This window comes from Electrophorus electricus, chromosome 8 (genome assembly GCF_041902795.1).
Source record: "Electrophorus electricus isolate QZ-2024a chromosome 8, ASM4190279v1, whole genome shotgun sequence".
Taxonomy (NCBI): Eukaryota; Metazoa; Chordata; class Actinopteri; order Gymnotiformes; family Gymnotidae; genus Electrophorus; species Electrophorus electricus.
Window position 1 is genome coordinate 22,822,501 of NC_137504.1, and position 12,500 is coordinate 22,835,000.

Sequence of the window (12,500 nt, forward strand, 5' to 3'; positions counted from 1 at the left end):
TAATCAGATACAGCTGCTCTGTGGAGTAATTTTAAATTAATTTGAATGAATGAAATGATGTCATATTGAATTCAGTGACATAATCCAGGATAAGGAGGTGCTGAAAAATGTGACAATTCTGTGTGTGTGTGTTCATGTGTGTGCAGGTGTATGCACGTGTGTGTGTGTGTGTGTGTGTGTGTGTGTGTGCATGTGTATTTGTACATATATGTTCGTGCATACATCAGTGGAGCTGACTGTGTGTGTGCGTTTGAGTATTCTTGTGTGTTATACAGTAAGAATGGAACTGACTGTGTGTGTGTGTGTGTGTGTGTGTGTGTGTGTGTGTGTGTGTGTGTGTGTGTGTATGTGTTTGTGGAGGGGGGTACACTGTGGGTTTAAGATATGGCACAGACCCAAAGCCACTACTGATACCTAAAGCAGTTTTAGAAATTAAATAGATGATTCAACAATGCGTCACATGCCATGAGCACAGTAACAACATGACTGCATGTGCAAGATAGTTAGTTAGAAAGAGGTAGTGAGTGTGTCTGTGTGTGAGAGAGAAAGATGGAGAGTGTGTAGAGCATGTGTGTGGTATGTGTGTGAGAGAGAGGGAATAGTGTGTGTGACAGAGAGAGAGGAGAGTGTGTATATGTGTGCATGAGAGGAAGAGCGAGAGAAAGGAGATGCAGAGATGGGGGAAAGGAAAAGCAAATGAGGAGAGGAGAGACATATTTTAAGAGGTCGATCTTTCACAATAGGGCTCCAGGAAGACAGAAAACAAAGACAGGCATACAGCACAACATTTACGAAGACATGATTAAGAATGGAGATCCAACTGTCATACGCCCTCTTGTCAACTTATGCTCACAAAGCCCTGATTATGCAGATATCACTTGTGTATCATTCTCTTCCTGTCCCACTATGTGATAATTAGACAAGCTCTCTCTCTCTCACACACACACACACACACACACACACACACACACACACACACACACACACACACACACACACACACACACACACACACGTTCTATCTCAGCTGGACTTTAGGATCTACCCACTGTCTGATGTCTTGCCACAAATTACGAACAGTTTGGGGGTGGCAGCCACAAAACAAGCCCCACCCCTCCAGCTTGACATCATCCTCAGCAGCATGGTGCCGAGGTAAATAGCACACGACTGCTGGCACCATCTGGCACCACGGCTCAAGAGATGAGGCGCTCCCACCTGCCACGTCCGCAGTGTTGACTGGTCCTTAAGTGCCCTGTATGGTCCTGTGGGGCCCCATGCAAAGTTGCCCCAGTGGGAGCAAATGAGCAGTAGGCCTGCGCAGGTATTGCTGTGGGCAGCCTATGCGCACACACATGCCCACAGAGAGCCCAAAGTAGGCCCACAAAGGCATGTTGGGTACATGGGGCAAAGTATGAATCTGTGACAGCTGACCAGAGACAGCCAGTGTGTTTGTGTGAGTGTGTGTGTGTGTGTGTGTGCACATGAGGGTGCGTGTGCGAGTATGAGTAGGCATATGCTTGATTGTTGTCGGTTAATTTCTTAGATTTTCTTTCAGAATAGAATAGATAACAGTGCTTGACAAGGATAGCAAGGATGTTGTACAGCAATTGTCTAATAGCAATATATTAGGGGTCTAATAACACATACAAATGATATCCAAGGCATGTATTCTGCATATCAGCATTCTGATATCGGCAAGGCATCTATTCTGTGTATCAGCAGGCAGAGCTATCCAAAGAGAAAAGAGCGAGTCAGACAGAGAGAGAGAGAAAAAGAGAGAGAGAGACGAGATTGAAAGGATGTGAGTGGATGACTAGACCAATGTGAAATGGTCTTCATCCCACTGCTGAGTGATTCTTCTGCATGTGCATGTCCCCTTACAGTGACAAGCCGTGTGCTGCATCGTCTCAGCGTGCTGTGGGACAACCCGCGGCTACTGCTGCTGCACACTGATCCTATCAGCCAGTGAATCAGAGCTGACCAATCACAGCACACCGGCTCTTACCAAGGTATGCATTTCTCTGTGTGTGTTTCTGGGGGGCGGGGGGGGGGGGGGGGGGGGTAGATAAAGATGTTTATGTCAATGCGTGTTTGTGTTTGTATTTTGTTTGGTGTTATATTGTATGTGGATTTTTAGGTGTCTATATGTGCACAGATCAATAACAAGGCCGTACATCCAGGACAAAAGAGGACAAACTAATGCATCACCCAGTGGGATATTATAGTGCAGAGCTCTAGATGTGAGGGGTGGGGGGGGCATGTGTGTGTAAATGACTAATGGACCAGGGTAGTTAAGGCTGGGGTTAGTTAAGCAGCACAGTAGACAGCTCAGCTCAGCACTGGTGTGCAGTAGTGCGTCATTTCTCATGTGTAAAGACTGCTGAACCCAGCACTACGCACGGCCTGAGTGAGAGTCACAGGGTGGAGAGAGTGTATAGAGTATGAAAACTTAACAGGGCAGGGTGCAGCTGTGGCTGGAGGCAGGGCGGCATGGAAGGTGAGTGAGCACATGTGTGAATGCAACAAGTCGAGAGATAAGCAGAGCGGTGAATGAGACAGTTGTGAATGGGGAGATACTGATAAATCGTTGTATTGATCTCAGTAGCGGTAGAAGGAGAAAGCAATGCCTTTGCTGTATGTCACGATGAGGAAACGCTGTAGTACAATCTACTTTTATCTGCCAAGGAATTCCAGAGTATCTGTCCCGCACACGAAGTCCAAAACTGCGACAAAGGCAGATCACTTACAAGAAACGTTGGGGAAAAGAAACAGCTCCAAGTCTGCTATGAGATGAACAGATTTTGGAGGAAATAATTCACACATACACGTATGCAAACACACACATGCACACACACAGACACACACACAGACACACACATGCACTTTAAAAGCCCAATGAGGAACCACTGCAAATGACAATTAAATGACAAATCAAGTTTCTGCTGATGCTACAAAACCTTTCAACAAAAAACAAAGATTATTAAAAACATTTTATTATGAAAGTGGATCATAGTCCCTTTTACTGAACTCCCCAGTGTGCCCGCCATAGGAATTTCCAAATTGTATTTTGATAGAGGAGTCGTTAGCGTCCTTGACTGCATTATAAACTAGCTCCTGCAGTACCTCTCCTCCTCCAGCAGGGGCCCTCGTGAATGGTATAGGAGAGCTCGGTGAATTCCAGGTCGACTGTTGAGCGCCGGGGCAGGTGAGAGAACCTCTGCGCCTCTGTGATGTGATTCTCCACCTTCTTCAGGTGGGTTAGCAGAGCAGCGTCCGGAGGGCCTCCCCCTGTCCGCTTGGTCTCTTCCATAGGGATGGAGACCGACCCCTGCTCCAAGGACCTCTCAGCCATACCAAGAGCCTAAGAAAGTAAAGGGATCATGAAAAAGCTTAAAAAAAAAAAAAAAAAAAAAAAAAAAAGCATGATCAATTATATTATACAAATCTAGTCCCTGAAAGAGTATATTCCAAAAATGCAATGTCTGATGACCCACTATTTTTGGCTACTAATGAGAAAAGGACACTACATTTCAAAAAAAAAGAAAAAAAGTGAATTGCATTTTCTGACCTCAAGGGATACCTGACACAGGAAGACATGTGCATTCACACATACCCAGACACACACATAGACACACAGACACTCTCTTAAGCAGGTACCTTGATGAGTAATGAGTTCTCCTGTGAGCACGCTTGAACGAAGCCTGCAAGGTCACAATAGGAAGAAAGATCCCGGGGATGAGGGAATCATGTAGTGAGACCTGCGACATGCCATTTTCTAAGATAAAAGACAACCCTGCTCAGGCTGAGTCAAACATCTCCTGAACTGAATTCAATCACTGTTGCGATGCTTCTAAATGTGAGCTCTCCGAGTGGAAGAAAATTGCCTGATTGAAGTTCGAAATGTTTCTCTCCTCAGCACCTCCTATTAATGCAGGGTCTTAGACACTAAGGACACTAATAAGAATGGGCTATGGGCACTTAGACTGGCAGTATATAGGCTGTATACTGGTGTCAGTCTGGTGGATGTGAGGGTAGAATCTTAGAAACAGCTAATCAAATCACACAAGAAAGACAAAGGACTCAGGAACAAGAGCTGCCTGAACTGTAGCTGTGATCTCATCGGCTGTGTCTCAAAGTCAGTGAAGGTGACGTCACAGCATTGCTTTGGTCTGTGTTTGTGTCTCACGCTACTCTCACAACAATCTCATAACTCAGTGTTGATACTCTAGTGAAAGACATTGGCCTCAGCTTGCCTAAAAAATGGTCTTGATTTGATTCTTGGTCTCATGAAGATCTCTAGCAACACAAAACCAATAGTAACAAATGAAATGTTTATTAATGTTATTGTTGTTTATTAGTAGTGTCTTTAATTTGTCTATATTGTTAGTCTGTTAAAACACAAAAGAAAACTTAACATGCAACTTTGTCAAAGAGCAGCATGTTAGATTTTTTAAATATAATAATGTTTACCCAAAAAAACCCCAAAGCAACAACGATTACTGGAGTAAAAATAATTCGTTTAAAACATTTTGAGATATTGTCATGGCTTGCCAAAAGAACTTTTAAAGCCATTGAGAAAATGCTGTTGGACCATTTAACTATTCAGTAAATTACAGTTTAAGTGTTAAAAAAGGACAGAATTATTGCCCACTCATTAAACTATAGGTTCCCTTACTCAGCTTTAATGATCGAAAAAGCCAGGTAAACATTGTTTTGACAGATGCTCTTACCCAGAGCAACTGACATATATTTATCAGTATGACGGCATGTCTGCTTAGCTGGGAGTCGAACCCATGACCTGCAGGTTGACAGCACCTAGTTCTACCTGCTCTATCATATAGCTCTCCAATCACACAAATGTTTAAGAGACTATACAGATATAGGCAACAGAGCAACTGTGGAGTCTATCAGTCTTTAATTTATAGTTTTAGAGTGCCAAACTGTTGGTCTTAGTCTTCTCCCAGAAGAAGGCATTAGCCAAGCAAAAACCCATTTTCTGCGCCGTACAGAGACAAAGGTGTCGGCGTCTGTATGTGGGAATCTGGCGGCCACAATTCCGGAAGCACTCTGCAGGAAGTGCAGATTTGATTACATCCCCACATGATTGCAGAGTGCTGATTTGCAAGAACCTTCTGGACAACACACACACACACACACAGCAGAACTCCACATAAAACAGGAAATCTCTAGCAACACCACTAAGGCTTTGAAGAATTCAGAAATTCCACAACAGGATCTGCTCAACCCCACACAATTATCTTTTAGCCTGGCGTCTGAAGAACATGCAGTGGTGCATTTGCACAGCCTCAAACTGCTGTACCAAAAGGCAGGCAAAGGCAGTGGAGGTGGAAACACTACTGACTGCACTGAAGAGGCCATCACATCAAAATGTGTTATAGTGTTATATGTATGTAGCAATGCACTTTGTCTCCATCACAGTCTAAACTAGTTTCTGCTACCTGTCGTTCTTTCTATCCCTTTTGCCATCTTTCTTTTTGCCTCTTTCTCTCTTTCTCTCTCTCTGTCTACCTTTCTCTTTGGAGTGGGTATGCAAGGTCCAGCACCTTATCAAATTAAAACTGGGATTATCCAGAGTGCCAATTCCCTCCACCAAAGCAAGCAAGCACATAACAGCAGCAGCAGCAACAACAACAACAACAATAATAATAATATCAACAACAACAACAACAACAATAACAATAATAATATAAACAACAACAACAACAGCAACCAACAGCCTTTTCTCACAGTTTCTGCTGAGGGCATGCGGAGGTGCCGTAAAGGCTAATGGTGCTCTGGTAGCACTTTGAGGCCAGACAGTTCAATCAGTTAGGTTTTAGGCCGGACAGTAAATTCTAATGTGTGAAAATTAAAAATATTTAAAACGACTTCAGTTCTCAGTGCCCAGCACATCCCTTCCCTTTGAAGATTAGGAAAGATGAATTTCATGCCTTCTGCATTGCCAGACTTCAATACTGCAAGTAGTTGCCAGATTTGGTGAATAAGGCAATTTATATTATGCATTTCTAGATCAAATTGGTCAGCATTTTAAAATGGCTTATTGTCGTGTTCCACACAGAGCACTTCTATTATAAATTGGTCAGTTATGGTTTTAACTTTGTGGGTTGTAGTGTCATATCCCAGTAAACGGGAGCACTTGAATACCTATTTTTAATTCTACTTTTCTCCCAACTTCATGCCAGTTCTCACCAGCTAGCTGGTTTTCCCCTGTCATACGACAGCCAATCACGGGGGAGTACGTGCTTCCTCCATAGACTGTATGTACAGTTTGTGGTTTCCTTCGTGACAAGTGGTCATCATACGATTCTGTCATAGAGCCAGAGTTGAACGGACAGGTTGTTTAAAGGTAATGAACAGGACGAGTGGCTCGGTGTATGTAACACAAGTGCAAGCCACTATCTGCGTCTAAGGCACTGCAGGCAGGAGGTAATTGAGGCAAACAAAAGCCACGTCACTCTTGAGCTTGTCTGATAGGCACCTCTGGCAAAAATACAGTCTTGAACAGCGGCCACCAGTCAGGGCGAAACTATACAGGAAGCGCAAACTATAAATCCACCCAACCCACCAACCTGGCCGCGAATAGTCGCAGTAATGTCGTTAATATTATATGGTAATTTGTTATTTGCATCTAAGATTCATAACGGCTTGCATCTTTTCTGTAAACCTTCATATTCACAGGTGATACGGGAGGGGCGGGGATCTGTGTGCGGAGGACTCTATTGATTGACCTGCCATTAGTGGGCATCCATTTACACTCTACCACAAAATTGCGCGGCACAGGCGGTGCAGTCTGTAGGGGAGAACGGTCGCTTCAGTGCTCGCGGTTATTCCGTAGAGGATACTAGAGCCGAGAGATATGAGAACGCTAGGATGGTTGTCTGAACGTAACCTATGCGGCATTTAAAGCGGCTAGTCAGATTAATTCCTATTTATCATCAAACCACTTATGTTACAACCTCGCCATTTGGCTGGCTCTTTTTGAGATAAGGATGCTAATGATGTAGCCTAAAGACATACGCCAGTTGCCTCCATCCCTAAACGCTGGTGGCCTAAGTAAACTAAATCCGCATGATGGATTTGTTTAGACCATCCACAAGTGTGTGTTTATCCCTCCCTGTCTCTTTTGCTTCTCTCTCTCTCTCTCTCTCTCTCTCTCTCTCTCACACACACACACACACACACACACACACAAGGGCAGATGCCAGCTCAAGCCGTTGTCCAACCTACTTTTTGTTCAGTTGAGATCAAGCGACACGTCTCCAGTTGTTGATGCGTTTATTTACATAGATGTCCAATTCATGTTGTCATGCCCAGTTGCACCACAGAAGTAGGCTACACACCGGATTCAGCAACAGGAGAGCGGCCCGTGCTAGTCCCGTACAAAGACAAGATGTCCAGCGAGCGTCAGAATCGGTAAAACGCCTGGTTCCGCTCACCATCAACGGAGACGGTCTTCTCCTCTTGAAAACAGTTATGTCCGTCATTCAAATCGTAAATCTCAAATATTATAATCCCGATCGAAAAGATCTCAGTATAAAACAAACAACAGTTATGAATAATTAACTAAATGCAGCATCCTCAAACAGCGAAGTAGGAGTTACATTTCGGACACCAAGTCTGCATTTGAATCCGTACCAGTGCGTTCGTAGAGGAGTCAACCACGCACGCGTTCGATAATATAGAGAATGGCAGTCTTTATTTTAATGTCCACTCTCAACGTTCAGTCTTCGTCGCTCTTCAGGACTGCGTACCGCAGCAGTTCGATAGCACGCACTGGCGTTATCTTGCCGGCCACTTCTTCTCTGGCACGCCCGTCGGTCTGGGATGCGGGGCGTAACTGGCAGGTTGAGAGAGAGAATGTCCGATCCCTAACAATCCCGTGCTGAACGCAGATATTAAAGAACCAGATGTGTTTTTCTGTTACCGTTGATCTCGCTATACTCTGCTTAAGTATGGGCCCAGTGGCAGGTTGAAGGTAGCTCTCAATCAGGACAAAATAATTAAATTCCGTCCAGCTGGCAGCAAGGTGAAAAGACTTTAGGCAACATACTTGCGTTGATTAAAAAAAAAAAAAAAAACAAAAAAAAACCAGAGTAGTCTACAGTCATCGCTGCAGAAAACTCAGGGGTGGGTTGGCAAGGTGCCAGTCTACGGTCACGGGACAGGTGGTGGATCTCAGTTTTCCCATGATCCAAGTTGAAAGTCAAGTTGGCGCGAAGCATCCATGTGGTCCAGTGTTAAACCACAGCGCTCTTTTCTAGAGTTCCATTAGATGCCTGGGTTGTTTGCCCAGGAGATATGACATTGAAATTTGCAATAGACTTTCTATTGCAAAGGAATATTTAAAGGCACGCTATTGTCAAGAGATGCTGCCTATTTCAGAAAAATACACCAGCGCCACGTAATAATATTTAACGAGAGTTACAGGCATATGTGCTAAGGGATGTTCAATTAAGATGACTCGCACGAATATATGAAGAACACTCTCATCGTAAACAAATAAAAATAACAGGCAGTAGCAGGCACGGGCTGAATTTGAGCGTGCGGTCTCTTTAAAGACCGCACCTGCGCGTCCGCTGGTGCTGATGCTGCAGTGGAAGGGTTATTTTCGGTGAAACGAGCGAGGTTACTCCCGTTCAAACGACGCCCTACACCATCCGTGCACAGAAACCAAAATACATGTAAACATTCTCTTCCCCTTCCAAAGATTTTGCTGTGAAATGTTATGTATGACATATCTGTGACATTTTAAAGTGGCTTATTGTCCTGTTCCACACAGAGCACCTCTACTATAAACTATATATATTTAATAAATTTTTAAAAACTATGTTAGAGAATATGCACAGAACGGTGTCGTAGACGCTTTTCTGTCCCGTCTAACATTAAGTAGGCACGTTGATACTGATAAGGAGAATAACTGCCCGTAGCCGTAGCCTTTTAGATGCTATTTATATATGTTATCTCTGAAAGAATGTAATAAAATATCACACCGTTTTAGTGTTGTCATTTTTTATAAGGATATTGACGACCACTCCGAGACACACAGGATATAGAGAGCAACCCGTCACCGGTTTGACGATATTCTCAAGTAAGCGTCTGATCTTCCGACATCTAGTGGTTAAATCTATAAATGCTTGCGAGAAAGCATTTCATGTGTAGAAGAGTGTTAGGTAAAATAACCTAACCTCCCTTGAACAAAAACATTACGCAAGCGCGTTCACGCACGTATGCACGAGCATGCGTGCGCGACACACGCGCGAGCACCAACACACACACACACACACACACACACACACACACACACACACACACACACAGCATTTCCAAGTTTTGAAAATTCTCAGCTATGAAGATATATATAATGACGAAATTAACATAATAGAAAAAAAAACGAAATTACATAGTAGTAGTATACATAAAGTATACTAAGTAGTATGCATAAATTACATGCTACATAAAATAGGTGCTACATGTCTTGCTCTTACATTCTGTAAAATGGGAAACCAAGACTGTGATGATGTGATATTTACAAATATTTACCATTCCTGACACCACTCCTTTATGTAAAGAAATTTTACATGTGATATTTCATATAGGCCAAGCAATTATATTGAGTCACGGGGCCATCCTGCTCAGATAATTACTGCCCAGACTATTTCAGGATCATGAGTTTATGCTCCATTTGCACGGAGAGAGTGCCCATCACAGCAGTCGACACACCAAGCAAAACACACTTTTGAGTAAGAGAGGAAGGTTCCCTTCACACCTTGTTCCATTAGGTGCACCTGCTCTATAGCAGGACCTTAATGGCCTGCCATGGATTTTGAAATGCATACTTCGGTTACTGACAGGAATGCGTGACATAAAAAGATCCGGGGGGTGGGGGCAGGATAGTTCGACTCTGTTATACTCCTATGAGACTTTATCATGTCCCCATTCGCTTTACCACACAACAGGCAGGGAATTCATTAATTAACTCCATGGCTACAAGGCTCAGAACCTTCCCAAGGACAAACATTAACCACCAAATCACAGCTGAATCTGGAGGAGAACTCCAAATCTGCTTATTCTTGGAGAGTGCAAACGGTGTGGCATGGTAGGATGTAGCTTCACTTCCGGAAGCTTCTATTAACATATGATGGTGTTGTTATTAAAAGGCTTCATGTGTGAGTGCGTCTGGACTTGGTGTCCATGTGTAATATGAAAATTAGATTTGTTTTCCATAAAATTGTAATTTACATGTTGCTGTTATGTTGGGTGCCGAACTCTGGTGGCGTTCAGCACAGTTTCATGATTTTTCTACTCTTACACACCTGGGAAATAAACCTGCTAAATAACTGATAAGTTGAATCACGGGTGTTTGAGCAAGTAAATCACCAAATCACCAAGACTGAAGTTGGGCTTATAGTATCTGTGTCTCATAAGTCTGTTTATGTGCATGTATTAAGACTCTAGACCAGAGCAAGACAGGATGGGAATCCATCATCAAAGAGGCAGACCTGAATGATGTTTTAATGTACCGCACTGCACCCACAGTGTCAGCTTTCATATTTCTTTTCTCTTCCATCTCTCCCCTTTCAATAAATCCAAGCCAAAAGGCCACACTGTCCTAATCACTGGTATTACTCAAACAGTACTTGTATGGAATCAGGCAAGAACCGGAAGAGTTGTCAGGCAGAGTGGAGTCAATCAGGGCGCATAGACGCACACTGTGAAACCCCAAAACCAGGTTGAATGATCCAAAGTCACAACAGATGCAGCAGAGACAGACAAAGGCACTGTCACGAACAGTCCCAACAGTATGCAGGCAATACAACTAACCAACAAAGACTTTGCAATGAGGTGTTTGTGAATGCAGTTTTTAAATGGTCTGTGGTGGTCATGGCGATAGTATACAGGTGTGTGATGGCAGGGGCCAGTGGCTAATGGACTGGAGAGGCTGATTGGCTGAGTATTGGGGGTGAAGGTGTACCAGGGGGTGTTAAACTACTGAGTATAGTGTAAACGTTATTTCCTAGTAAACATGCACAATTTATTGTGAGCAGTTTTGGATCATAGAATTGTCAAATATGCCAATACCAAATACAAGCTGTAACCAATAGATTAAATTTGATAAAGAAATTCCCTCTAGTGTTTGTGTTTATAACTTGACATTGTAGTACTACACGCATGTCATTTTAGTTCAGGATGTTAAGTTCAGAAAATCTGACATTATGACCGATGTGTGTTAAGCAGAGAATGAACACATCCTACAATAGGCCATTAGGTCCATACAGTGAGATAGCTAACGGTCATCAATCTAATCAGATCTGTCTTGAAAAATCATTAAATCATGTTGTTTTGGAGAAATTCTAAGCTCTCCCAGAGCTCTTGATTTCAATAAAAGAAAGCAAGCATCATTAAATTTCTAAAGGTTGTTATTTGTTCTACAGTCTTCACCACCTGTGACTGTAGAGTAAAAATAGGATAATAAAGAAATGAAGCAATATACATCATATAATTCACTGCACTGTACAGACACTTCTGTTTGGTGGGTTACAAGACGAAAGATTCCACTGAGTTCAGCACAGGGACTGTTGTTTGGTCTTAAGTAAAACATGAGTGCAAAGAAGGAGCCTTCTCCAAACACAAGACTTTAAACTAAAACTGAAAGTACTAAAAAAGTCTCAAAATATCTGGCTAGCCAAAGTCTGGGTTCTCATGTCCTGAGTTCTTCCCTTTTTTGTGTAAATGCTAGTCTGGCTGATCTATTTCAAGAAGACAAATGTCTTGAACAAAAGTCATGGAGTGTCTTCTAAAAAAATTTTTTACATACCATGTGAATAACCTCTTTATAGCCCATGACATATTCCCACCAAACAGAATTGAAGGATTTACCGTTGAAATTAGAGACATAAAGAACCTTTCTAAGAAGAAAAAAATACTCCATCTCGCAGACACTGAAACAGAAAACAAAAGAAATAGCCATCAGTCAGTCTAATATGACCAGGCATGCCCCCAGGGTGAGCTCCACAGGCTCCGATATAGAGGTGCCAGTACAGTTCAGCTCTCCACCAGCTTCCTGACAGCACGTGGGGATGGGTTGGGCTGGCACTGGTGTTAATATATACATGTATATGAGAGTGATTTAAAAAAAGAAAGGGAGAACGCAGGTACGTTTGGATGGAAGAGGCTCTGCAAAACGAAGCATACTCCCTGCTGCCGACGCCCACTAGGAAGGAGCCTGGCTGGCACTCATGCGGCCCTATACACCAGATGAATGGTCACTTACTATCCCATTACAGTCGACATCTGGCATGCCACAGGATGCAGGAATGCAAACGAATGAATTAGAGGCAAAGTGAAACGCACTGAGCTCCCAAATGGTACTACTACTTTTTAAGTATTCTGTCCACAATGTTGATCAAGCCAAATAACCTAATCTTAATTTGATATTAAAATCAGAATTCGGTTGCACCCATGCATATCAGAGTAATGGT

At 43.0% G+C, this 12,500-nt stretch overlaps 2 protein-coding genes across 5 annotated transcripts in view; both read right to left on the reverse strand.

Annotated features, from left to right (window-relative positions):
* The window catches only part of abcg4a (ATP-binding cassette, sub-family G (WHITE), member 4a), a 27,112-nt gene extending 18,988 nt beyond the window's left edge, over positions 1-8,124 (reverse strand). For 2 of the 4 annotated variants that reach the window (XM_081719220.1, XM_081719219.1), the window contains exons 1-2: positions 7,249-8,124; positions 3,124-3,361 (exon numbers count right to left, since the gene is read on the reverse strand). In XM_081719220.1, coding sequence (XP_081575346.1) covers positions 3,124-3,352 — 229 coding nt within the window. In that variant the 5' untranslated portion in view covers positions 3,353-3,361; positions 7,249-8,124. Of the gene's footprint in view, positions 1-3,123; positions 3,390-7,248 lie in introns of all 4 variants that reach the window. The other 2 variants (XM_081719218.1, XM_035527542.2) reach the window with 2 other exon arrangements.
* A 3,023-nt stretch (positions 8,125-11,147) lies between these two features.
* Positions 11,148-12,500, reverse strand: part of hinfp (histone H4 transcription factor) — a 7,546-nt gene continuing 6,193 nt past the window's right edge. Inside the window, exon 9 of the mRNA XM_026998547.3 lies at positions 11,148-12,500. This exon is cut by the window's right edge and continues 2,814 nt beyond it. The gene's annotated coding sequence lies outside the window, so the exon portion shown is untranslated.